Here is a 25601-nt window from a genome sequence, read left to right on the forward strand (position 1 = left end):
CTGGAGCTCTCTTGTCGCCCTTCCCTGACAGGGCGGGATCCCCGCCAACCAACGGGCTTCACGCCGCCTCCAGTTCCCTCTCTTTCCGCCTTCTGATTGGCCGAGCTGCTGCTGCCCCTCCGGCGCCCTTGTTCCGAAGCGGCCAGTTGCTTCGCTGGGCGCCCGGCGGAGCGGCGTCTCCCGGAGCGCCTCTTTCCCGCGAGGAGGGCTGTGCCGGCGGCGCTCCGCCCGTGAGGCGCCAGGGCGCCATGGAGGGCAGCCCCATCCCGGTGCTGACGGTGCCCACGGCGCCCTTCGAGGACCAGAAGCCGACGGGGGGCGGCGGCCTGCGGAGACCCACGGCCGTCTTCGAGAGCCAGCGCAACTACCTGCCCAACTTCGTGCAGAGCGTGCTGTCCTCCGTCGACCTCCGCGACCGCCAGGGCTGCACCATGGTGGTGGGCAGCGACGGCAGGTACTTCAGCCGGACGGCCGTCGAGCTGGTGGTGCAGATGGCGGCGGCCAACGGGGTAAGGGCGGCGCAGCCTCGGCGCGGGGTCCCGAGTCAGTGGGCGGCACCGTCAGGAAAGGAAGGAAGCCTGTCCGGAGCGAGGGGCGCTTTGGGCGGGGCGCGCTGGCTTCCTGGCCGAGGTGCCCCACTCCTGCTCCCGCGTTGCTCTCCCCGCTCGCCGTCACGTACGGGGAGCGAACTCGGGGCGGCCTGCCGAGGCAGAGACTTTCTCCCCCGGGAGCGGCTGCAGGTTCCCCCAACTTGCCTACCTTCTCCGATGTCTAATGGCACCTCCCCATCTATGCCCTCGAGTCTGTTTAGGAGTAAGAGGCAGGTGGACAGACGTGGGATTGGCAAATGTGTGGAGTGCTTTTACAAAAGATTCTCAGCATTTTCGACATTTAAGAGGCACAGGAAGGTTCAGTATCCCAGGAGGAGATGTACCCTCATTTATTAATGCCCGACTTGAGATTTTGTCTCATCTCATCGTCTTTTGGAATAGCATATTTGTGTTTGAGGCAGTCAGGTCTGTCTGACCCTGTGCCTGCTTCCAGAGAACAATGTTACTGTAAGTGGAGTTACTGTAAGAAGGTGAATATAGCTCTGGTTTGTTCCACTCAGATGGTGTCTGATATGTTTAACTTAGGTTGCTGTAGTTTGGCTGCTTTTTTATGCTAGAGAGAAATATTTAAATATATATATTTAATAGCATATATATTTGCCACTGGGGATAAAAGCTGGATTTGGTGGTACACATTTTCGGAGTGGGAAACTTAAGAGAATATCATCTAAAGAGCTCTGGGCCTTCTGGTTTTTTGTTTTGTTTTGTTATGACCATGTGTTGCATGGTTTTTGTTTGGCACAAGCTAGCTCAGGAGCTTTACAATGCCTGTGCAGTTAACAAAAATAGAGCTTGATGTTGATGTGTTCCTGTGAGAGAATGTAACATTCCTACAGCTGGAGATGGCTCTAGGCACTCTGGTACTCACAAAAGCATGAAAAAGTATTAAAATTTACCCCTTTGCCTGGATGTTGTTTTGGATGGTTGATTACCTCATGTCGCTTCTATGCCAAAGTCTCCACTTTTCCAATGACTTCAGCTTTGTGAGCTGGTTGTTCACTTTCAAAAATTCCCTTTCATCTGTGCTTCTATTAGAAAGTAGCCCAGACTTTCTAACAGCACACATAACATTGACCAAACCAGACACAGACACTGGGTCCTGATGGGTGACCATCAAGAGGGGGGCAAGGAGGTGCAACCTTGCTTCTTCTACTCCATCTTTCTGCAGCTTTTGATACCATTGATCCTGGACCCAACAGATTATTTGTTTCTCTGCCCCTGCCCCTTCTGTTACATAAACTTTCCTTTTACAGATAGGTAGCCGTGTTGGTCTGCCATAGTCAAAATAAAAAAATTCCTTCCAGTAGCACCTTAAAGACCAACTAAGTTCTTGGTATGAGCTTTCGTGTTACAGTCTATTACAGTCATTAAGAGTCGTCAACAGACTCATCTCAGCTATCTGCCAATCTCCCATTCCCACCACCCTTCTGAGTAATACCCCTCCCCACCTTCTCACTATATAGAAGGATCTGGCAACTTCTGTTTCAGTGTATCTGAAGAAGTGTGCATGCACACGAAAGCTCATACCAAGAACTAACTTAGTTGGTCTTTAAGGTGCTACTGGAAGGAATTTTTATATAAACTTTCCTTGTTCTTTACAATATCAGACCTTTGATGTTTTCTTTGTCATTCAACTTCTGAGCACCAGATGCAAGTTTACCAAGGCGTCGTTGGGAACAGAATCTCTGCAGAGCCTACAAGGACCTTCATAGCTTTGCATGGTAGTAAAACTGCACTGCAAATGGATCAAATTTTGTGGTTTTCAGATCTGTAATAATACTGGATACCAGTACCTCACATTTGGAAGTTACCATCTTATTAACCTTATAGTGCCTTAACTTGACAATCATTCCATCTCTGATTTATTTCAGCATTTTTTCTAAACTATTTTGCCCATAACCAGCATATGTTTGTAACTAGAACACAGGGAAAAACTGAAAGCTCAGTGGTGAAGCACATTGCAGGTTCAGTCTCAGATAGGGCTGGGAAATGCTTCCATCTGAAATCCTGGAGAGCCTCTGCCTGTCAGTGTGTAGACCGAGGGTGGGGGATCCTTGATCCCACTGGCCTCTCCTAAGGCCCCACTCCTTCTCCTCAGCCCTCTTTTCCTCTTCTGCTGAGTTATAACCTCCAATGCGCTGAGTAGGGCAAGGGCTTAAATCTCCCCTTCCCACAATCTCTCTCCATGATCAGAGTTTGCGGCTCAATAGCAGGGAAAATGGCATGCAGCTGAGTCCCACTGCTGAGCTGATCATGGAGGAAGAAACAGAACAATCAAGACATAATGCTAAGCATGCAGTTGAGTGCGGTGCCTGGGAAAGCGGCAGTGACTGTACTCTCTTTCATTTTGTACTGTACCAGGCCCCCAGAGCAGCCATTTATGTTTTGCCATTCCCCATGGCAGCCATTTTATGACTGGTGCCCACAGTACTCTCAAAATTCAAAATATGCCTACTGATTCAAAAAGGTTGGTGTGCCCTGCTCTACAGCAGTAGAAGTAGCCTTTGTAGTCAGTCACGGCCCATTTGTTTTGGGCCAAAGAGAAACAGGAACCAGATCATTGCCCTTGCTTCTCCAGATACTTTGCTTTTTTACTGCTGCTTAGAAGCGCATCATAGGCACATTGGCCAACAACACGATTTTGCTGTTTGTATTTGCTTATTAAAAGATAACTCACCTGCACTTTTGCACTGTTGGGTGTTATATGGAATGTTGCTTATGTTGTGGGACAATTGAGAAACAGGTTTTGATGTGAATGGTAGCCATTCTCTGTGCCTTTCTGTTGTTGTTTTATGCCTTTAAAAGTTTTTTAATATACCATGTTTGTACCACAAGAACTATGTGTGTGTATGAGCAACAATTGAAAAAGCTAAGGGAAAGCTTTTGGCAATCTGTAAAAAAAAAAGAATACTTATATTTTCTCCACCCTTTTAGTACAGTTTGGCAGAATGAAGACAATACTATAATAATCTAGAGGCAAGTGGCTTGATTTCAAAAGCAGCTTCAGGGACAGAAAACAGGTCATAAAAGGATAAAAAACTACTCCAAAACAATTCACAGTATACTTTTATTTTTTAAAAAAATCATATGTAGGTTCTTCAAAAAAGACACACAGAAAAACACACAGAGATGCCTGAAAGTTTTCTGAGTTTGGGCTTGGAACTAGTTCTCAGTTTACAAACATATCCACTCCAATCCCCCCCAAGCCCCTCCTCTGCCTTTAAATTCCTCTTATCAGGCAGTACAGCTAAATGATGATGGCAGTACAACCAGTGGTAATGCCCCTCCAGCTGCAAGAAGGAAGGTAGGAAATAGGATCTCTCCCTTCCCTTTCTGGCCAACTGCTAGATCAGCCGGGGAAGGGGGCTGCTGCCATTAACTGGGAGAAGAAATGTTTCTCAAGGACCCTTGGGACTGTCTCTCCCCCGGAGCATGCCAGAAAGGAAGGAGAGGATGTAGATCTTCCTTCCTTCTTCCTTCTTTTACTGTGGATTGAGTGCCAACAGGGGAGATATGGGGGGGGGCTAGGTGAGAAAGAGAGGACAGGAAACTTCTGAACTTAAATTGGTTTGGGAAATAAAGCAAGCTTTTCCTGACTTCTGCGGAAATAACTTGGACAGCGGTCCAAGCAGTTCAGTTTGATTTGGACGGGGGGAGTTCATCTATCTCTAAAAAGAATAAAAAGTAGTTATTAGCACATTAAAAACTGGGAGAGCTCAGTTGGTAGCGCATGAGACTCTTAATTTCAGGGTCGTGGGTCCAAGTCCCATGTTGGGCAAATGATTCCTACATTGTGGGGCGTTGGCTCCATGGTCCTTGTGGCCCCTTCCAATTCTACAATTCTATGATTCTGTTAAGGCCGTGATTTAGAGGAGAATGACATAACGACAATGAAGAATTACAAGAACTTTACTATCCACATTAAACAATCGTATGAATGAGCCCTAGGTCTTTTTTTCTTGAGTGCTGAAGTCAAAGGGATCATCCTTTGATTTGTGTTTGAGCAGCACCCCAAAACAAAAAGAGGGAGGAAGGAACAGAAAGATGGCTTCTCTGCTTAACCTAACTTTGATGTTCTTCCATTTATTGATCACCTATACTTCCTCTTATCTTCCCTCCTTCTTTTCAGATAGTAAAAAAAGAAGAATCCTAAACTTTCCCAAGGAATTGTTGACCACAAACATGTTTCTTTCATCATTCTCATCATTTGTATCTTTACAGCAATCCTGTCAGGTTGTTTGGCTGAAATACTGTGAATGAGTTTGAGGCTGAGTGTATGTATGTACCGTATTTTTCGCCCTATAGGACACACTTTTCCCCCTACAAAAATGAAGGGGAAATGTGTGTGCGTCCTATGGGGTGAATGCAGGCTTTCGCTGAAGCCTGGAGAGCGAGAGGGGTCGGTGCGCACCGACCCCTCTCGCTCTCCAGGCTTCAGGAAGCTATCCGCAAGCCTTGCGAGCCCGGCAGGAGTTCCCGCCGGGCTCGCAAGGCTTGCGGGCGGCAGCCTGCAGCCCGAAGCCCGGGGCACGCTCCGGAGTGCACCCCGGGCTTCGGGCAGATATTGGGCAGCCCCACAAGCCCGGGGGACAGCGGGGAGGCGGAGCGCCGCCATCCCGCTATTCCCCGACCTGGTTTGGAGGCTGGCGGTGGGGAGAGGCAAGCTTCTCCCCACCGCCAGCCCCACAAGCTCGAGGGACAATGGGGCAAGCCGCTGCCCCACGGAGGCTAGGGAGGCTGTCCCTGAAGGTAGAAGAGGGAGACGGAGCGCTCCGTCTCCCTCTTCTAGCTTCAGGATGGCTGCGGGGGGGGGAGGAATAAATTCCCCCCCCTTGATTTCCCCCCCAAAAAACTAGGTGCGCCCTATGGGGCGAAAAATACAGTATGTAAGTTTCTTTGGTTCCGGTCTGACACCAACTACATTACACTGACTCCATCTTAATTGTGGCAAAATGATCAATCACTCCCCTCTTGGGAATAAATTCCACCTCCTGGTTTAGTCACAGTTTCTGAATATGTCAGCACTGACCATAGTTAATATTAGTGAGGATTACAACATTAAACTTTATAAAATTCAACTGGCTGCCAAACATCATAGCTTTTTCGTCTGTGACATTGCTAAAATCAGATCCTTTCAAAACTATTCCTTCTGCTAAATTTTTAATCCAAATTCTGTTTCCTACCTTGCTTATTGCAATCACGAGTGTTTCTTACTCCTTAGTTCCTTCTTTTGAATTCCTCTTTCATCATAGGCTTTTATCTTTAAAAATTTCATGGTCTTGTTCCTGCTTATCTCTTTTCTCTAATTTCTTCTCTGCTTTTGCAACTTTGCATCTTGCGTTTGAATAATCAGGAACTAACATATTTAGTTAGTTAGGAACTAACACTAAATATTTGTGATCACTTGTACATGCTCCTGTCCCAAGAGGAGAGGTTTTGTCCCTGACTTCATGCTGAATATAGTGGTACCTCGGGTTACATACGCTTCAGGTTACATACGCTTCAGGTTGCAGACTCCGCTAACCCAGAAATAGGGCTTCAGGTTAAGAACTTTGCTTCAGGATGAGAACAGAAATCGTGCTCCGGTAGCGCAGCGGCAGCGGGAGGCCTCATTAGCTAAAGTGGTGCTTCAGGTTAAGAACAGACCCCCAGAACGAATTAAGTCCTTAACCCGAGGTACCACTGTATTTGAAATGCAGTATTGTGGGATGTGAAACACAAGAGCATCCCTAGAGTGGACATAAAAGGGGATGTCTGGACCAGCCAGTTGGAACTTCCTGTTTCTCCTAGGCTGGGACAGACTTCCTCTGCATGTGGCTAGAGGTGGGTGTGACCTCACCTGCCCAGGTAACAAAATAGCAGGACTGGTCAGCCATCTCTCTCTCTCTCTCTCTCTCTCTCTCTCTCTCTCTCTCTCTGACTACATTCATTGAAGAAGCAATATCTTCTTAGCTTAAGATGCTCTCTTGGCTTCCAGCCAAGAGAGGACAAAGGAGCTGTCTCCTTATGGGATAGTTTCCAGGTGCATATTACTTTTGTAACTTAAGTCTGCCTTCTGGGATCCATTTGTGAACAGAATGTGTGAGTAAACTCTTTTTATACTTTTATAGAAGACTCTGTCGTGTCTTATCTTTTTATGAGGGACTAAAGGGGAAATTACCAACGAAACTTATTTTAGAGGCTTTAGCAAGCCTGAGCAAACGCATCCGCTGCACAAGCTTATAAAGGGGAATGTTACTCTGCTAAATTGTAGAACTTGTTAACACAAGTTGGAAATGATATAATCAAACAATATATCCTCTCCTGCATCCCTGAACATTCCCATAAGCATGAAGTTGGGGACAAATGGAAAGACTTGAACATTCAGCTTAGAGTTGGTGAGGAGCAGCAGAAACACACAAGCTTACTTGCTCTCTGTTCCTGCTTGGGGGGGGGGGTCTTTGATGCTCCAACTACCTGGAAGGCACAGGGACATCCCTCTGCCACCCCCTCTAGCTCATAGCCAGAGAGGAGAGGCAGAGTTAAACAATCCCCTTTATAATTTTATGCAGCGATCAGCTTGTCGCTGACTCGTCTGAGTTCTACTAATAAAGATGCCTTCCTGGTTAAAAATCCCTTTGAATCCCTCTTAAAGAATACTGATTCATGTTAATATAAAACTATTTTACTCTCAGATTCATTCAGGTTTACAGAGCTGTACCTGAAGGCAAGCTTAGGTTACATAACAAGCAAATAAACTATACCAGAGGGAAGTTGGTGTGAGGTGACTGCAACTGAGCAGTTAACTTTCAAAACTACCAGCAACCGTTAAACTGGTTGTCACAGCAACCAGTTAGAACATGGAGGCCGTTAGTCCTCTGTTGGAATGTTGCACTTGGCTGTAGCTTTAAATCCCACATACCTCTTCTCAAGCAGTACAGTGGTACCTCGGGTTACATATACTTCAGGTTACATACGCTTCAGGTTACAGACTCCGTTAACCCAGAAATATTACCTCAGGTTAAGAATCTTGCTTCAGGATAAGAACAGAAATCGTGCAGCAGTGGCAGCAGGAGGCCCCATTAGCTAAAGTGGTGCTTTAGGTTAAGAACAGTTTCAGGTTAAGAACAGGCCTCCGGAACGAATTAAGTTCTTAACCTGAGGTACTTTAATCAACCAACCAGAGTCCCAGCTTTGCATGTAGCTTCTGGAAAGTTTCTTTTGGCAGGGGCTTTGTCAGGATGTCAGCAGTCATCTCTTTGGTGCTGCAATAAAATAGTTCCACAAGTCCACTCTGAATCATTTCATGAATGTAGTGGTACTTCACACCAGTGTGCTTTGTTCTTGCGTGGAACTTCTCACTCAGAGGTAGCTTCATGCAACTTTGATTATCCTCTAGCAGCTTAACAGGTACCTTGCTCACCAACCCAAAGTCCTTAATGAGTTGATCCAGCCAGGCAACCTCTCTGCATGCTTCTGTAGCTGCAACATACTCTGCTTCTGTGGAAGATAATGCTACACAGTTCTGTTTATAACTACCCCATGAAACAAGTCCATCCCTGAACATAACCATATATCCACCTGCGGATTTATAAGCATTGCCGCCAGCCCAATCTGCATCAGTATACCCAATCAAACTAGAATTGCTGACAGCTGGTAACCTTAACTTAGAATATATAGTACCCTTTAGATACTGCACCACCCTTTTAACTCCTGCCCAATCATACTCAGTGGGAGCATTTACTTTTCTATTAAGTATCCCCACAGTATTGGCTATGTCAGGTAACTAAATGCAAAAGTTTACCACTCATTGACTGATACTCATTGTTGTCTGGCAACGGGTTTGAATTCTGCTGATTCTTTAAGAAGTCGGTGGCCATGGGTGTAGCAACTGTGTTTGCATCTTGCATCTGCATGCTTTCAGTGAGTTCATGGATCTTTTGCCTTTGGTTGAGAAGAAATGAGCTGTCTTTTTCTCTTTCAACTTGAATCCCGAGGTAGTACTGAACCTCTCCCAGTTCCTTGACCTCCACTTCTTTGCTAAGATATTTTACAATTTGTGCATAGTCTCTTTCATTTGCTGTAGCAATAATCAAGTCATCAATAAATGTTAAAACATATGAGAATTGTCTATTACTTGACTTACTGTACAAGCACTTGTCAGCATGGCCTTCCTTGTAACCAAGCTGTGTTAGCATTCTATGCAATTTTTGGTTCCAGGCTCGAGCAGCCTGTTTGAGTCCATAAAGTCCCTTTTGCAGCTTACACACGAAATGTGCCTGATGTGGTTTTACAAAACCTTTGGGTTGATGCATATAAATGTCTTCCAAAATCTGTCCGTGGAGAAAAGCAGTAGCAATGTCAATGTGTTTCACCTGCATTTGCTTGGAGGCTGCGATACTCAGAAGCATCCTCACGCTGCTGTATCTCACGGTAGGTGCAAAAACCTCATCATAGCCTTCACTATATTGTTGTGAAAATCCTTGTGCTACAAGACTGGCTTTGTAGCATTGCACTTCTCCTTCTGCCCCCTTCTTAACCTTGAATACCCATTTACCACTAATGGCCTTCTTGCTCAGTAAGAGTCCAAGTCTTGTTCTGATGCAGTGCATCCATATCCCTCCTGTGCGGCCTTCTTCCAGAGACTGGCTTGTGCAGCTAGCATCTCCTCTACTCTATTCCCATGTGGAAGGTTCCTGTGGAATCGGCGACCCTGCGAAGTAGGACAGTCTTATTGGTGGGACACCTTTGTTGGTTCTCAATGAGTGTCTGACCTCTGATACTACGACCGCATCAGCTTCCTCATCCCCCTCCAACATTGACATATCTCCATCTGAATCTTCCTCTTCATCTCTGGTTCTGCCAGGAATCTGGTCCTCTGTTTCTTCTAGTGTGTTGCCTTTAGGAGGGGCTATGACACTGGAAGGCAGCTCAGGACTTTGTCGGGATATAGAAGGAAAGTACACAAGTTCTTTAATCTTTTCTGAGTCCTCAGAAAAATCCAGAACACTAGTTTTAGTATCAGCTTTGCTGTGTTCATCAAAATATACTGCATGGTGCGCATTTGTCTTACCAGTTTGTAAATCCATAATTCTGTATCCCTTGCCTCCAGAGGTGTACTCCACAAGGATACCTGCTTGTGCTCTGGAGTCAAGCTTTTGTCTGTGTTTTTTGGGGACGTAGTAGTAACAGACTCTCAAACACACGTATGTGCGACAGATTGGGAACTCTCCCATGCCAAAGTTCGAAAGGTGTGCACTTTGCCCTCTTTGTTGGCAATCTGTTCTGGAGATACACTGCTGTATTCACTGCATCTGCCCACAGCTTGTGTGACAGGGATGCATCCTTTAACATGCATCTGGTCATTTCCACGATGGATCTAAACTTTCTCTCAGCTATGAAATTCTGTTGTGGTGTGTAGGCAATTGTGGTTACATGTTCAATTCCCTCCTTCGCCACAAGAGTCTGCATTTCACGTGAGCAGTACTCACCTCCATTGTCAGTCATTAGCATAGCTGGAGCTCTCTTGAACTTGTTTTTAACCATGGCTATGTATTTCTGGAACATTTCCAGTGTGTCACTCTTTTCTTTGATGAAATACACTACGCAATAATTAGAGAAATCATCAAGAAAAATCAGTATGTATCTGTCCCCGTCCCCTCCCCCCAGTAAGGGAACACTCATTTGTCCACATAAGTTACTGTAGACTATATCAAGCACTTTAGTGCTTCTCTGCTCTGTGCAACGTGGAAATGAAGGTTTTACAGCTTTCTCAGTAATACAACCTATGTATCGATGTTGGAATTGTGTTGCTAGCTGTTACCTGCAGTCCTTTTGCAAGTTTATCCTTCTGTAAGTCTAGAATAAGGGACGCGGGTGGCGCTGTGGATTAAACCACAGAGCCTAGGGCTTGCCAATCAGAAGGTCGGCGGTTCGAATCCCCACAACAGGGTGAGCTCCCGTTGCTCAGTCCCTGCTCCTGCCAACCTAGCAGTTCGAAAGCACGTCAAAGTGCAAGAAGATAAATAGGTACCGCTCTGGCGGGAAGGTAAACGGCATTTCCGTGTGCTGCTCTGGTTCGCCAGAAGCGGCTTAGTCATGCTGGCCACATGACCCGGAAGCTGTCTGCGGACAAACGCTGGCTCCCTCGGCTGATAAAGCGAGATGAGCGCCGCAACCCCAGAGTCGGTCACGACTGGACCTAATGGTCAGGGGTCCCTTTACCTTTTTAAGTCTAGAATGACGTTAGTGTCTCTGTGTCCGAGCCTTCTATGCTACAACTGCAGGTTCGCCTCATCCTTCTGGCTTGAACCTTTGCGGATCTCTCTGAAAGATCAGCCTCATATACACCATTTATTAGTTTAGCTTGAACAAACACTTTACCATTCTTTGTAACCTTGCATTTCCAAACGTTATCTGGAAACCCTTTTTGGACACACTAATCAGATTGCAGCTGAGCTGTAGAGCATACAGGACTCTTTCCACTGTAGTATGTAAAATTTGATTGTCTATATTAAATTTCAAATTCACAGAACCAGCCCCTCTCGCCTGGACAATATTTCCATCTGCAATCTCAATTTCTGATCCTACCGCATCATTTATCTCATGCAAGGTGGCACCATGATCCAGGATCCACTTACTGCTTTTATTTTTGTTTTGGGTACTCTACAGTTCTTAGCAATGTGGTCTTCCTTCTTGCAATTGAAGCAAACTACTATTTTCTGTGTGTCTTTGGGCCTTGCAAACTGCCTAGACGTGTAATTGCTGTCTTTACTCCTAACATTTCTTTCTGGAGACTCAGCTCTCCCTCTGCACCCTTCCTCAAATAAGTGGTCAGGACCCTTCTTTGTGGTCCATTATACTAACAAATGCATCAAATCTTGATCCTAGGGATGATAACAGAAATGATGTCTTCATTTCCTCATCAAATGGTTTAGGAGTAAGCTGAATCTTTTGAATAATTTCAGTAAACTGTTCATATGCTGTGTGAATTCATCTTTAGAATTCATTCTGAGTCTAATACTCACGTATTAACATTTTGTAGGAGCTCTTCATGGTGTCTCCAAACATGCGCTCTATATCACTTAAAATTTGAGATGTACTATCTTCAAAATTTATCATTGAGAGGTGTTCATCGCGAAGCCCATTCAAATGATGAATCTGGCTTTACTGTTTTTTTCTTCCCAAGCTCATATCTTGATTAAATCACCCTCATCTGTGGTTGTAGGCCAGGGTCTTTTTATAGCATCCAGGACTCCTTTTGTATCTAGGTGTGCTATTAAGCGTTGCTTACAGTTCACAAAATTATGTTCATTTAGCACAGGCAGGCCTCGGCCTAGATCACTATCAACATCTACACTAGCCATCTCAAAAACATAAAACAGATCTTCACTGCCTTAGGTAACTGTAACCTCTGAGGGAAGGGAGGGGGTTGCTTAATCCCCACTGGATAACCAGTAAGTAAAAAAATATTATGCAACTCTGGGCCCATAACCCATGGTGGGAAGGTTTACTTTAGCAGAGTTAAACAATCCCCATTATAAGTTTATGCAGCGACCAGCTTGTTACTGACTCATCTGAGTTCTACTAATAAAGATGCCTTCCTGGTTAAAAATCCCTTTGAATCCCTCTTAAAGAATGCACACACAAATCTGATTCATGTTAATATAAAACTAGTTTACTCTCAGATTCATGTAGGTTTACAGAGCTGTACCTGAAGGCAGGCTTAGGTTACATAACATGCTAATAAACTATACCAGAGGGAAGTTGGTCCTGAGGTGACTGCAACTGAGCAGTTATCTTTCAAAACTACCAGCAACCAACAAACTGGTTGTCACAGCAACCAGTTAGAACATGGAGGCCATTAGTCCTCTGTCGGAATGTTGCACTTGACTGTAGCTTTAAATCCCACAATATCTTGATATATCACAATGTCTGAAATAAGGGTGAACTATGTAGAGGTGAATGGGGTCAACTGTTACCTAGGCAGAGAGAGGTGGAGAGGAAGAAGCTGCCAAACCTCGTGTTGATTCGTGGACAGGGTGGAGTGGAGATGGAAAGCAGAAGAGAGGCGCTGGAGGGGGAACCTGCACCCCAACATCCAGATTCTCAACACAAGGCGACACAGACAAACGCATGCGCATATACACAGAAGGGTAACAGGAATTGGGAGAAGCATTGACTGGCTTCATGGATTTTCCTACCGCAGTTCTGAGGGTGCAGGAGGAGGAATGCCTCCCTGGCCAGCAGCATCCTAGTGCATTTGCTTCCCACTTGGTTGTTTCCTCTCAGCCCCTCATGATGTGGTTTGACCTGGAGCCTCGTGGTTTGAGAGGGTGGGAGTGGAAGGGGGGTGTCAAGCTGCCATCTTCAGTCCAGGTAAGGAGGAGAGGCAGCAGCAGGGGTGGGGGAGCAGCTCTGAGGTGAAGATGCACATCCGCTGAGGCTGCTGCTTCCTTCCTCCTTGGGAAATTGGGTGCCCTCCCTCAGTGCGAGGGGAAGGGATTGTGGCGCTGGGGAAGAAGGCGAGTGAGCAAAACAAAGAGATGGTGGTGCGCTGCTTGTCCTCCCCTTTTCCAAGCTTGGGTATGTGCAGTTTGGAAGAGGGAAGTCCCCTTCCCTCTGCAGATTTTAATTCCAGCAGCAGTGACTCTCCCCTTCCTGCCAAGAAAAGTCTCAGTTCAGCTGAGCCACCCCTGGGAAGCTGTCAGTCCCCAATCCTTTTGTTAAAATTTCCCTCAAATTCTATTCAGATTCACCTGACAATGTGTTGACAGGTCAAAACAGGTCATAATGTGGATTCAAAACCAGTTTTGGACGATATATTGATGTATTTCCCAGCCCTAGTGGCTGGTTGAAACTGCTGAGGATGGGGGACAGAAGGATATCATGGAGAGCCTGGGACTGGGGAACAGAGAAGGATGACAGTCCTTCTCTCCTGCCCCCGCCTGGATTCAGCTCCTGCAGTTGGAATAGCAGGACCCCCATTCCCCCTCTTTCCTCCCAGGGAAAGGAGTGCAGCACTGGGATCTGGGGGAGTGAGTGTCAGCAACCCCTAGGAGCAGAGGAAGCAGAGTCAGAATCGGAGGGCATAGCCTGTTCACCCAGGACCTTGTGATGCTCCCATTGTAGGGAACATCCTCCTCCTCCTCCTCCTCATCACTTTTAATTTGTATACCGCCTTTCTATCTTACAATACTCAAGGCAGTTTACAAGCTGAAGAAACAAAGAATGTAACCTTATAACAATCTAATGCAACACAAATATGTGATAATAAAACAGACACATCCTGCCCAAATTCAGTGCCTTGCCCCATCTTTAAAAGCATATGGGGGTGCATGCCAACCTATTGGAACAACTCAGTTGCTCCATGCAGTTCTGAACTCCTTACCCTGTTCTTGGACTTCTTAAACAGGGCAACTGCTTCTAGCCTGGCTGGCCCCACCTTTTCTGTCATCAAACCAGAACTTACTAGCTGCCGGGACTTATACCTGTTGCTGAGCCTGCCTCCCTTTTTTGCCTTCAGTAATCTCCCCCAACAAATGGTTTACATTTAAGACTTTCTTTTTTAATCCTCTTCCACTGAGTTTACACATAACCTCAGATAAATGAATAGTTCAAGGGACTCTGAAGTTATTTCTATATTAAGCAAAAATAATGGGTAAATAAAGCTTTGAAATTATAGCTTTCTTAGTTGGTTTCTGCTTAACACCAATTTTTTGTTGTTGTAAGAATGGGTTGAACAGCCACAATTCACACTATGTTTGGCAAAGACTCTCCTCCTGGAAGAGAGGGGAGTGGTTGTGGGCGGGAGCCGAGCTCCGCCTCTAGCAGGGGGCGTTGCCCCCTGCCTCCCACTCACCTGGCTGGCGCCCACGCCCATCGGCAGGCACCCAACCAGGTGTCTCCGAGGGGGCGTGTACAGCAGCCTAAATGCTGTGGTGCCAGCCCCTCCTCGGCCTCACTCTTCGTCGTCCTGTCGCGAGTCAGGATCGTCGTCTCGTCCATCTGCCCAGCAGTGACGACCACATGGATCTAACTTCGAATAGGACCTTTAGCAGAGAAGTTTTGCCTTACCTTTTCTGTTTTCTGCTGCTTTTCCCTTTACTATCGTTTTATTTATGAGGGATAGGCTTCATTTATTAGAGCTGATTTCGTTATTTGAGTGTTTGCGTTCCCCGGGGTTGCGGCTCCCATTAGTTGCTGGGCTTTACCAGCCTATCCTACCATCACCCCCCATCTCTGCCTTAGTTTTTTCGAAACTTCCCCGCAGCTTCCCACTCCCAGCTGCACCGCTGCTACACTCTGCGTTTTGAAGCAGCCCGACCTTTTGAGCGCCACTGTGTGTGCGGGCGGAGTGTGTGTGTTAATTTACCCACTCTGCGTGTCCCCTTACACATCCTACTTTCCTTATACTTAATTTGAACCTAAATTCTCGATTGGGTGTTTCTCCCTGCCTCCCCATCCGGCGTCTGTTCTAACTATTTTGGACTCCTTAACGCTCCTCCGACAAAAAATCGGACACTGTGTGTGTGTGTGTGTCTTCACCATCGCTGCGCTGCTTGGGGGAGGAATCTGGGAACTTCCTGTGTGTCTGCGGGTGTTCACGGCATAGCTGCGCTTTTTGAGGGAGAATTTGGGTGCAAATTTTTACTCTATTTATTGTTTAGCGGGTTGCCTTTACTTAATAGGGGTGTCTGAGCGATTGCAGAGGCCTCTCTTTAAAAGCTGCTTCCCCCAGCACTTCTCCTTGGTTCACCACTGTGTATATGCTGAGAGCGTATGCCTGAAAGATCGACTGTTTGACTTTAAGTCTGCTGCTGGGTGTGTTCTGAGTCTGTGTGGGGGTTCTCTGAGTGCATATTGCCCACGTGGTCAGCGTGTGTCTCTGGCAGTTTTTTCCCTTCCCCAGTTTAGCGTTCTGGCCGCGTTTGTCTCTTTAAACTGCGGTTTCTCTGCTAAGGGGCTCTCATTAAGCGGCTGATTTTAGAACTGTTTGCGCATTGGTTTGGGGGTGCCCGTGGTGTCTGCGGGATCACTACTGCCTGGTTTGGCAAGTGCAACCTACCAGGCCAAAGTGTTCTGAAGTGCACTGTACTCTGGCCTTTATTTTTAACACAGAAATCTGACGCGGTGAAAGCTGCAGGTCCCAGCGATCAGTCATCTCTTTAATCAAGCTGAAATGCCACCGTGAAAGGCAGTTGCTGTCTGTTCTCTCTCATGCCAACTGAAGAGCTAAGCATACAGTTTCAGATTCTTGCATCTTCATGGAGACTCCCAGATTTCCATTCATTGCTACCTGTATACCTCCATGTACAGTGGTACCTCGGGTTACATACGCTTCAGATTACACACTCCGCTAACCCAGAAATATTGCTTCAGGTTAAGAACTTTGCTTCAGCATAAGAACAGAAATCGGGCTCTGGCAGCGCGGCAGCAGCAGGAGGCCCCATTAGCTTCATGTTAAGAACAGTTTCAGGTTCAGAATGGACCTCCGGAACGAATTAAGTACTTAACCCAAGGTACCACTGTAGTTGAAAAGTTAATGGGGCCTAACCTGGACTCTTGGATTGCCAATCTAGCCATACAGAGTTTGGCTGTGCAGTTTTTTGTGCATACCACATGGGATAAGTTCTTTCTCATTAACTTTAGTGTTGTTATGTCATTGACCAGGATAGCTGACAGCAGATTTCTCTTAATAATGTCAGGCTCTTAGCTGAATATCTGTACTTTAGAGCGCTACATAAACTAATAAATGGCTGTACTAAGAAAGGATGTAAATTAGTGTTGCAATTTAATTTACTGGTACATTTTTGTAATGATAGTTTGATTTTAGTAGCATTTCTTCTTAAAAAAACTATTTGAGATTGGAAGACCACTCGATGACACAAAATTTCAGGCCAGTTCTAGTCTTACTGCAAAATTAGTAGCTTTGGGTGGCCCAGATAAGCACTACAATGTGGACGCAAACCTCATACATATCAACTCTTTTTGCACATCTTCCTTACTGAATCAGAGTTGCTGGCATCTGTTTGTCTCAAAAGACGATGGAATGAAGTCAAAGCACAGGAGAATCACAGTGCCTGCTGTGGCTGCAGACGCTAGTAACTTGTGACTGCTGTCCCCTGCGTTCTTTTTGCTGTATTAGCAGCACTGAAGTGACCTCCCTGGAGTGCAAGCCTGGGCAGTGTTATGGAGGTCCTGGACTGGCCAGACAACAAGACCCCTCTCTCAGCCTCACTGATAGGGTTCAAAGGAAAGCTTAGCTGCAGGAGTTGTTGGACCTGTCTTGGGGACTCGGATTTGTGTAGGGTTGACTCCTGAGCCTTTTCTGCTCCCAAAGATGTCTTGCAAGGCAGCAGGTACATATTCTTCCTCAGGGTTTACTCGCATAGCCTTTCTCATGAATAAGTATAGCTGCAAGTCAGCAGAGGTTGGAGCCTCTATTTGTCTTGTTCCTCAATCCGACAAAGCCTGTCTTCACGTGGAGGGGAAGTTCCTAACTCACCAGAGGGTTTGAGACCCAGTCGAAGTCATTACCCGCGTTGTGGCTGCTGTCATGGCATGCTTTAAACCATATTATGGTGTTATGGCTGAGTAGGGATTTGGACTCTGGCTTCCTGTTAGATATGAAAAATGGTCCATCAAGACTTTGAGTCTTCTGGATCCTTAATAAAATGACCTTGGACAAGTTGGTGAATTAGGAAAGCTTTATTATGCTTGCAAGCGGGTGACCTGGTTACACAAAGTGTCAGAGGAGGCACACAGAATCAGGAAATTATACAAGTATTTAAAGTCTCGAAGTTCATTCTCCCCCTCCCTTACAGAAAAGGCGTGGAAAGTCCCCAGCGTATCTTGTTTGTTTAATTAGCATAATAACATCCCATTTCCCTTACTAATCATTGTACAAATACGGTCACAAGCCCCCCTAGATAACTTTATTAACATATCAGCAGAACATTTTTATTGCAGACCACAAGCTACCCTGATTTCTATGCTCCTATCCACTGTTCAAGCCACTTCCTTACTTGATGAAGATAAGTGTTTAACCAACAGGCAATAGCACAGTATGTTTGTTTAACCAACAGGCATAGATTTGTGCATAGATACGTGTTCATGTTCCAACCGTGTAGCAAAATCATGTGTACTTGCAAAGTTCTTGTAAAGTTCACTTTGTGGTTAGGCATCTGTTCTTTTGAAGTAAATAAAGCATCAATAATTGCTAATGCTAAGGTAAAGAATTGCTTTTAGGTTAGAAGCATCTTATTAAAAAATGGCCAAGCTATAGTTTACTGAAATGAGTACACTCAAATAAATGTTTGAATAAGTTGAATAAAAACATCTTATTCTAAAAGCAATGAAGAGGCAACAATTATCTCTGACACTTCCCAGATCTGCTTATGCCACCCTGGCTCTTGCATCACATCATTCTAGACAATGCTAGGTTGCAATAACTCTTTTCTAGTTACCATATCTTTTAATCTTATAATTTAGGACATGATTCTCAATCTGCACATTTTCTGATTTCAATTTTGTAAAAATGTTCATACAATTATATCTACTATATAATAATATAATATATCTACAAAAGTTATAATCTGCAGAATTATCTCCTCACTGAAGTTATGTCTCACCCCAACATTATATTCTTTTAGATTCCAGGGTTTTAAAAAATACATTTTTTGTTGCAGAAATCATTTTTATGATTATGTTAATTAAGTAACATGAGAATCATTTTAATATTGCTGTTCATTAAGTCTTATGACAGAGGTCAATGACAAAGCGCATAGAAGCCCATTACGCCCCTTTTCCTGCCACTTGTTGCTCGTATTACTTTATTTTTGTTAGCTGCCCTGTGACCATTTTTGGTGAAGGGTAATACAGAAATCTTTTAATTAATAAATAATTTAAATAAAATAATTTGTATACTGAATTTATAGATGGCACTGTTTCTTCATTATGTTTGTTTGGTATCATTGAGCATCACTCAGTAACTCAACCCCATGCCAACAAAATGTGATCTTGTTCTTTTTATCTGGCTTGTCTAGATTGGAAGATTGGTTATTGGTCAGAATGGCATCTTATCCACCCCTGCTGTTTCTTGCGTTATCAGAAAGATCAAAGCAGCCGGTGGGATTATTCTGACTGCTAGTCACTGCCCTGGAGGACCTGGAGGAGAATTTGGAGTTAAGTTTAATGTTGCCAATGGAGGTATGTAATTTTAAGATTTATGTTATCAATTGTTTTTAAGAAAGCAGATTGAAAATAGACTTTTATACTTGTCTAAAAATTCAAAAATACTGTTTCTATATTTTTCTAAGATTTTAATAGATTCAGTTATTTTAGTGGGTTGTATCCTAGAGAAACCAACAGGTGCTCAGTGATCAAATGTCCTGGAGGCTTTGCCAACTTCTTGAAAAGGATCTAGGAGTCTTGGTTGACCACAAACTTGACATGAGCCAACAATGTGACGCGGCAGCTAAAAAAGCCAATGCAATTCTGGGCTGCATCAATAGGAGTATAGCATCTAGATCATGGGAAGTAATAGTGCCACTGTATTCTGCTCTGGTCAGACCTCACCTGGAGTACTGTGTCCAGTTCTGGGCACCACAGTTCAAGAAGGACACTGACAAATTGGAACGTGTCCAGAGGAGGGCAACCAAAATGGTCAAAGGCCTGGAAACGATGCCTTATGAGGAACGGCTAAGGGAGCTGGGCATGTTTAGCCTGGAGAAGAGGAGGTTAAGGGGTGATATGATAGCCATGTTCAAATATATAAAAGGATGTCACATAGAGGAGGGAGAAAGGTTGTTTTCTGCTGCTCCAGAGAAGCGGACATGGAGCAATGGATCCAAACTACAAGAAAGAAGATTCCACCTAAACATTAGGAAGAACTTCCTGACAGTAAGAGCTGTTCGACAGTGGAATTTGCTGCCAAGGAGTGTGGTGGAGTCTCTTTCTTTGGAGGTCTTTAAGCAGAGGCTTGACAACCATATGTCAGGAGTGCTCTGATGGTGTTTCCTGCTTGGCAGGGGGTTGGACTCGATGGCCCTTGTGGTCTCTTCCAACTCTATGATTCTATGATTCTTTTTAGATATTTTATACATGCCATTATTATTGTCTTTTGCACAATCTGGTGTCGTTTGAAACCTACTAGTATGAAGTCTCATTTTTATATACACGGAAGTCCTTTGGATGGTCACCCTACTTGGTCATGTAGGGTGTTGTGCAAGCCCATAGAAAATTGTATTACATTTATTTATCAAACATATACCCTTCTTTTTCTGGCAGTTCAGTTTCATGTAGTCCTGAATATGAGTGCATATTCTCATTTGCATCAATAGAAACATCCATTTCGTTCCGTAGGGCTCAAATCGATTTTGCTATGCCAGCAGATATATGCATGCGTGTCAGTTTAGTGTATGAGAGGCTTTGTGTGCATGTGGCTTTATCTCACTGAATTGGGTATTAGTTTTGGGGTCAAAGCTTCTTTGAATGCACTTGTATTTTCTTCTTTTTAGTTCCATGTAGTAGACTAGGAAAATTAACAATTATTCACCAAATTCAAAGGGCTTAATTACATTTCTTAGGAGATCAAAGGCCAGAGACTTAGGCTGTTGACCCATTAGAATTCAAGACAATGATAAAAGGAAGCATTCTGTAGGCTACAAACATCTACAATATAACTTTCATGTACTGCTGATATGTGTGACACTATTTTAAGCTTGCATTGTTTCTCAATTTAACACTATACCAAATCAGTACTCTGATCCTGAGCATATTTTACTCCAGCAGTTTTTCTGAGTGTGTTCAAACTACCTATACTGTACTGACTTTATAAATGTATGCATTTATAATTGCAGGACCAGCTCCTGATGTTGTTTCTGACAAAATCTACCAGATCAGCAAAACCCTTGAGGAATATGCCATTTGTTCGGACCTGAGAATTGACTTATCTCGGCTAGGAAGACAAGAATTTGATTTGGAGAACAAATTCAAGCCTTTCCGTGGTATTGTATTCTTTGTCATAGCTTTGGTCTCCATGTTGTCATGTAAATATAATGTCTCCCAGCTGCTCAGCTCTTACAATGAAGTTAGATTGTCCATTCCAATCTTTAGGAGGGCTTTTCCCCTATGATCATTTGAGGGTTTCAGGAAATATTTGATACACCTTATTATGCCATTTTGGAGTCAATGTTTCACAGGCTATGATTGACATCCAGCGCAGCCCTGTAACTCACTGAATTTACTTTAATTGTATTCTTATTTCATGTTAGCTTCTAGAACTTTATTTCACCGGGCATATTCATTTTCAGCTTCTACTTGCTGAGCTTTAAACTTTAGCTTTACATTCTGATTCCTTCATTACATTCTACTCAGTTTTGATTATGGTAGGTTTTTGTTTTTATTACTTTAGGTTTCTAAATCAGTTGTTTGTTTGCTTTTAAAACAACTGCTATTTTTATTTGTTGTTGCTGTTATTATTTTGTTCTATTTTAAATAGAGGGCAACATTTTTGAAAAGGGAGCATGGACATTTCTAACAGATATAAATACGATCCAGCCAGAATTAAGCACCAAATCCAATTTAATATGATGGGAAAGACATGAACATGTGCTTAACTTCACTATGGAAATCAACAGGACAGCAGTAATAAATGTTGGCTGGCTTGTGATACTTATAAATGAATGATTTTTTGCTGGAACGTGGGTGTCACTTCATCTCTAATTTCATCCTAGACAATACGACTGCCCAATTTACCCTTGCCTGTGGTCCTGTCTCTTGGGTATCCTCCTTGATTATGGCACCTTGCTTAGCCTTCACTTCGCAAATAGGATTTTTGCTTACTCCTAGAATATCTAGAATATTGACAATAGGAGGCATCTGACATCACCCCACAATAACAGGAGTATTTTTGTGGGCACTCAGCTGCTGTATTTGCTTGAGGCATTGAGGGATTAGGCCCCAAAGTTTCTGTGCCATCTATTTTCAGTTGCTGAAAGACAGCATACACTAACTAGATATTTCTTGGACCTTTATTTGCACAGTTGAAATAATAGATTCAGTGGAAGTCTACCTCAATCTTTTACGGACTGTCTTTGACTTCAGTGCCATCAGAGGGTTGCTAACAGGGCCAAATCAACTTAAGATCAGAATTGATGCCATGAATGGAGGTAAGGAGGCCCATTTTTATACATGTAAAATGCTAATATAATGAAAATAAAATGTTGTTTCAAGCATGATTCTATGAGCATGATAGCTAGGTAGTTGCTATGCAGTAATAATTTATACAGCAATCCTAAACAATGCTCACTAGAATAAACACATTAAACACATTGAGTGGTATTCAACTAATGTTTACTCTGATTAGATCTATTGAAATTAATGGGCCTAACTCATGTTCTTTCATTCCAGTGGGTCTACTCTGAGTAAAACTGAATTGAATACCACCCATTGGGACTTACTTCTGAGAAAACAAACAGGATTGCATTGTTAATGTTACAAGTACAGTGTTCAAAATGTTTCGAATATATTATCCAAGTAATCTTTACAACAGGGGTTGTCAACCTGGTCCCTCCTGCCCACTAGTGGGCGTTTCAGGATTCTAGGTGGGCAGTAGAAAGTTCTACAGCACAAACTGAATCCTCCTTCCCTCGAGCGCTGGTGGGTGGTAAGGAAATTTTTTAAGATGCATTAGTGGGAGGCAGATATAAAAAGGTTGACTACCCCTTCTTTACAACATAGCTCAGTATTCTTATCCCCGTGGTTGGGGTGAAGATGGAGACTGAGAAATCTCCTATGTCAGAGACAAGTCTGAGTGAAAGGAACTTTATGTAAAGATAGGATATTTCTTCAGATGAAAATTTAAGATTGAATTGAGTTGGCCCTGATAAAGAACAGTCATAGGAAGGGACAGGTCATATTGTATTAATAAACTCCATGGCTTTGCCCTGGGTATAAAAATGGAATGAGACAATGTCTTTTTTGTCTCGTTCCACAAAACTCTAATGTTATGGAATAAGGGCAGTTCTTAAAACAGAGAGTTTCTGGGAACCCCAGGTTCATGTGTGAAATACCACCTTCAATAACTGCAGATTCAGACACTCTGGTGATGTTTTCTTACTTACTATGCCAGCTATGGAAGGTAAATAATTGCTGGCCTGGTTATCCAGTGCCAAAGCTTTCTCATATGACTGTAATGTACAGGCACTTTTAAACACGTACTTTTCCACAAACACTCTATTAAGACTGTATCATGTGACTTTCTGCTCAATTTGCTTTGGCGTTTGTTTATCTGAATAGAGATAAATGGCTTCTTATGAAAAAGGGATTTGAATGCTATCAAAAGGGTTATTTAGTAGAATTGTTAGACAAGTTGAGCACAACTGGATTCCTGTGCTTTGTGATATTCCAGTGCTCCCTTTCAGATTGAGAATATTTCTCATTCAACAGAAAACTGTCCTCTTTTTTCTGAAGCCTCTGTCATAACTTGTAGTGAAGTTTATGATGTCCTGTTTAATATAAATTCATCCCATTTCTGTTTGGTGAAAATGGTGGGTGTTCTATCTGGACATTAATTAAAAGATGGTCCCTAAATTGGAAAACAATTCTTTTTGTAGTGATGGGTCCCTATGTTCGGAGAATCCTGTGTGATGAATTAGGAGCTCCTGCTAATTCTGCAGTTGACTGTGTTCCTTTGGAGGATTTTGGTGGCCAGTATCCTGACCCGAACCTGACATACGCTACTTCTTTGTTGGAGGCAATGAAAGGAGGAGATTATGGCTTTGGAGCTGCTTTTGATGCTGATGGAGTAGGTATTTGTGTAAGATCAGATTTGGTAGTTTAAGAGTTGTCTTTATTTGTTCAACTTTGACATTCACAGAGGGACTTTCAAATAAATGCCTATTTAAATGTGAGAGAAACTGAAGGTCTAGCTACCAGCAATGCCCTTGAAAATTCCTCTGCTGTTCATGAGCAGCTCAGTTTTTCAAAGATTACTCAGTGTTGAATCAATTCAACTTTAATTGCTTACACAAAGGTCACAAGTGAAAACTATCAACCAGCTCTCATGCTGCTGGAAATGAAAAATAATATTTCATATTGGCCTGAATATAACCTGCACGTTTCCTCCCAAATTCTGACCGTGAAAAGTTAAAGTGTGGCTTATATTCACGCCCTTACGCTACCAGCAAAGCAGCATGACTCCCCCACCCAGAAGCAGCCGAGGTATTGCCCCCCCCATGAATTTTAAAGTTGTGTCTTGTTTGCGGGTGCGGCTTATATTTGGGCCAATATGGTACATAGATGTTAAATTCAGTAAGGCTTACAGTTTTGAACATGTACTGCAACCACAAAGTCTTTTTTTTAATGGAGGAACTAAATAAATGCAAGCTTGTACAAATATTACTTTAAAAGAGAAAGATACTTTGGAGGCGAAGAGTATTTCGAAATGCTACTTTGGGGGCACACTTTCATCTCCTCTTTGAAGTGCGCAGTTCTATTCACTCTAGGTTGCATCTCCATTTCAGGGGACAGAGTAGTGAAACTGGAATGGCTTCTTCAATCCAATTATTGCTCCCACTCTCCTCATCTAGCTTCTGATCCTTTCCCTTCTGGGTTGATCTGCCTGGAAAGACTTCCTGCTTGGTGGATGGAAGATTCCCAGGGCATGATCTGATAGGCAAGAAGTGCTGGGAGTTCTCCCCTTTCACTACATGGTTCAAGCAGGTATAAAGGAAACAGTTGATAGCCCCACTCTTGAGTAGCAAGTTTGAGTAAGGGTCTAATTTCAAAATCTATCTCACAGATAAAGACCGTTTACTGTTTCCAAGCAGTGGTAGTTGCAGCCCAGCGCAGCTCCTGGGGAGCTGAGGGTGGTGGTGGTGGTGATAAAAAGACTTGCCTGTGCAGCAGGTTGACATCTCGGTTGGCCTCAGCCAGCCACAGGGGCTGACGGAATTGCCTTCAAAATTCAAACAGACCAATCCAGGCCCTGGTGGGTGGGGCAGTGCTTTGACGACAGACCTGGCAGAGCCAGGCTTTGGTCACTTACGCCACTGGGGCATAAAAGCCGGCTGCATTGCAAGCAGGCAGGGCAGTCTGGAATGGACACCCCACCTGCCCACCTTGTATGTTGTGGCTCTGCCTGGAGCTAAGAGGGCAGCACACATGTCTGGCCTTGCTGTAGAATTACTCGGTTGCCATCTTTGGGGCCAGGGAGGAATTTGCCTGCAGACAAATTGGGCCTGTCTGGAGGATTTCCCTTCCTCATAGCAACTGTCACAACATTGGTGGAAAAAGGCGTCGGTTTTGATCCTTACTCAAAAGCTAGGAGGTGGGTTGGTGCCCGACCCCCAGATTCAGGATTAAAATTCAGGGTACCCCAGTAAAGAAGTCCAGGGGTAGAGTTCTGTCTGAAAGCCCAGACGGGGCTAGTGGGCAGTAGAAGATTTCAAATCTTGACATCCATATGTCAGGAGTGCTCTGATGGTGTTTCCTGCTTGCCAGGGGGTTGGACTCGATGGCCCTTGTGGTCTCTTCCAACTCTAGGATTCTATGATTCTATGAAATGGTGACCTGGCAGGATTTGATTTGTGTCAAGGGGGGAGGCTTAACTCCAGGATTGACCCTGACAGAGTTATCAGCCAGCAGTTGTGTTGGCTGATTCAGGATACATATCCAATGCCTATGCCAAAACCAACTTACACCTGTAATCAATAATGTGGTTGCCTTTTGATCCCAAGCTGGTGTCAGCCATTTTCTGCTTCTACACTTCCAAACCCCTCCCCTCAGTGACTCCTGGCCCACTGTGCTTGGGTCTGCAAAATGTTGCTAGTGAAATATATTTCTTTCCTGATTTTCTAGTGTAGAATGGTAGTGCCCTTTTATCTTAATCAGACTCCATGTGAGCCAATAAATAGACCATGATCCCTCCAGAAAAGATTTGTTTAGGGTGAGAAAGAGACAGTATAATGTTATGAAATATAAAATTTATTATAAATCATGTTTCCC

General features: G+C 44.0%; 1 protein-coding gene across 2 annotated transcripts in view; it reads left to right on the top strand.

Moving 5' to 3' along the window:
• The window catches only part of PGM5 (phosphoglucomutase 5), a 168434-nt gene that overhangs the window by 68529 nt on the left and 74304 nt on the right, over window positions 1–25601 (top strand). Inside the window, exons 1-5 of one of the 2 annotated variants that reach the window (XM_081213735.1) lie at window positions 234–509; window positions 18638–18800; window positions 20453–20599; window positions 21638–21763; window positions 23210–23400. In XM_081213735.1, coding sequence (XP_081069861.1) covers window positions 249–509; window positions 18638–18800; window positions 20453–20599; window positions 21638–21763; window positions 23210–23400 — 888 coding nt within the window. In that variant the 5' untranslated portion in view covers window positions 234–248. Of the gene's footprint in view, window positions 1–233; window positions 510–18637; window positions 18801–20452; window positions 20600–21637; window positions 21764–23209; window positions 23401–25601 lie in introns of those variants that run through there. The other variant, XM_081213736.1, reaches the window with a different exon arrangement.

This window comes from Podarcis bocagei, assembly GCF_964188305.1.
Source record: "Podarcis bocagei genome assembly, chromosome: 11".
In the NCBI taxonomy this organism is placed as follows: Eukaryota; Metazoa; Chordata; class Lepidosauria; order Squamata; family Lacertidae; genus Podarcis; species Podarcis bocagei.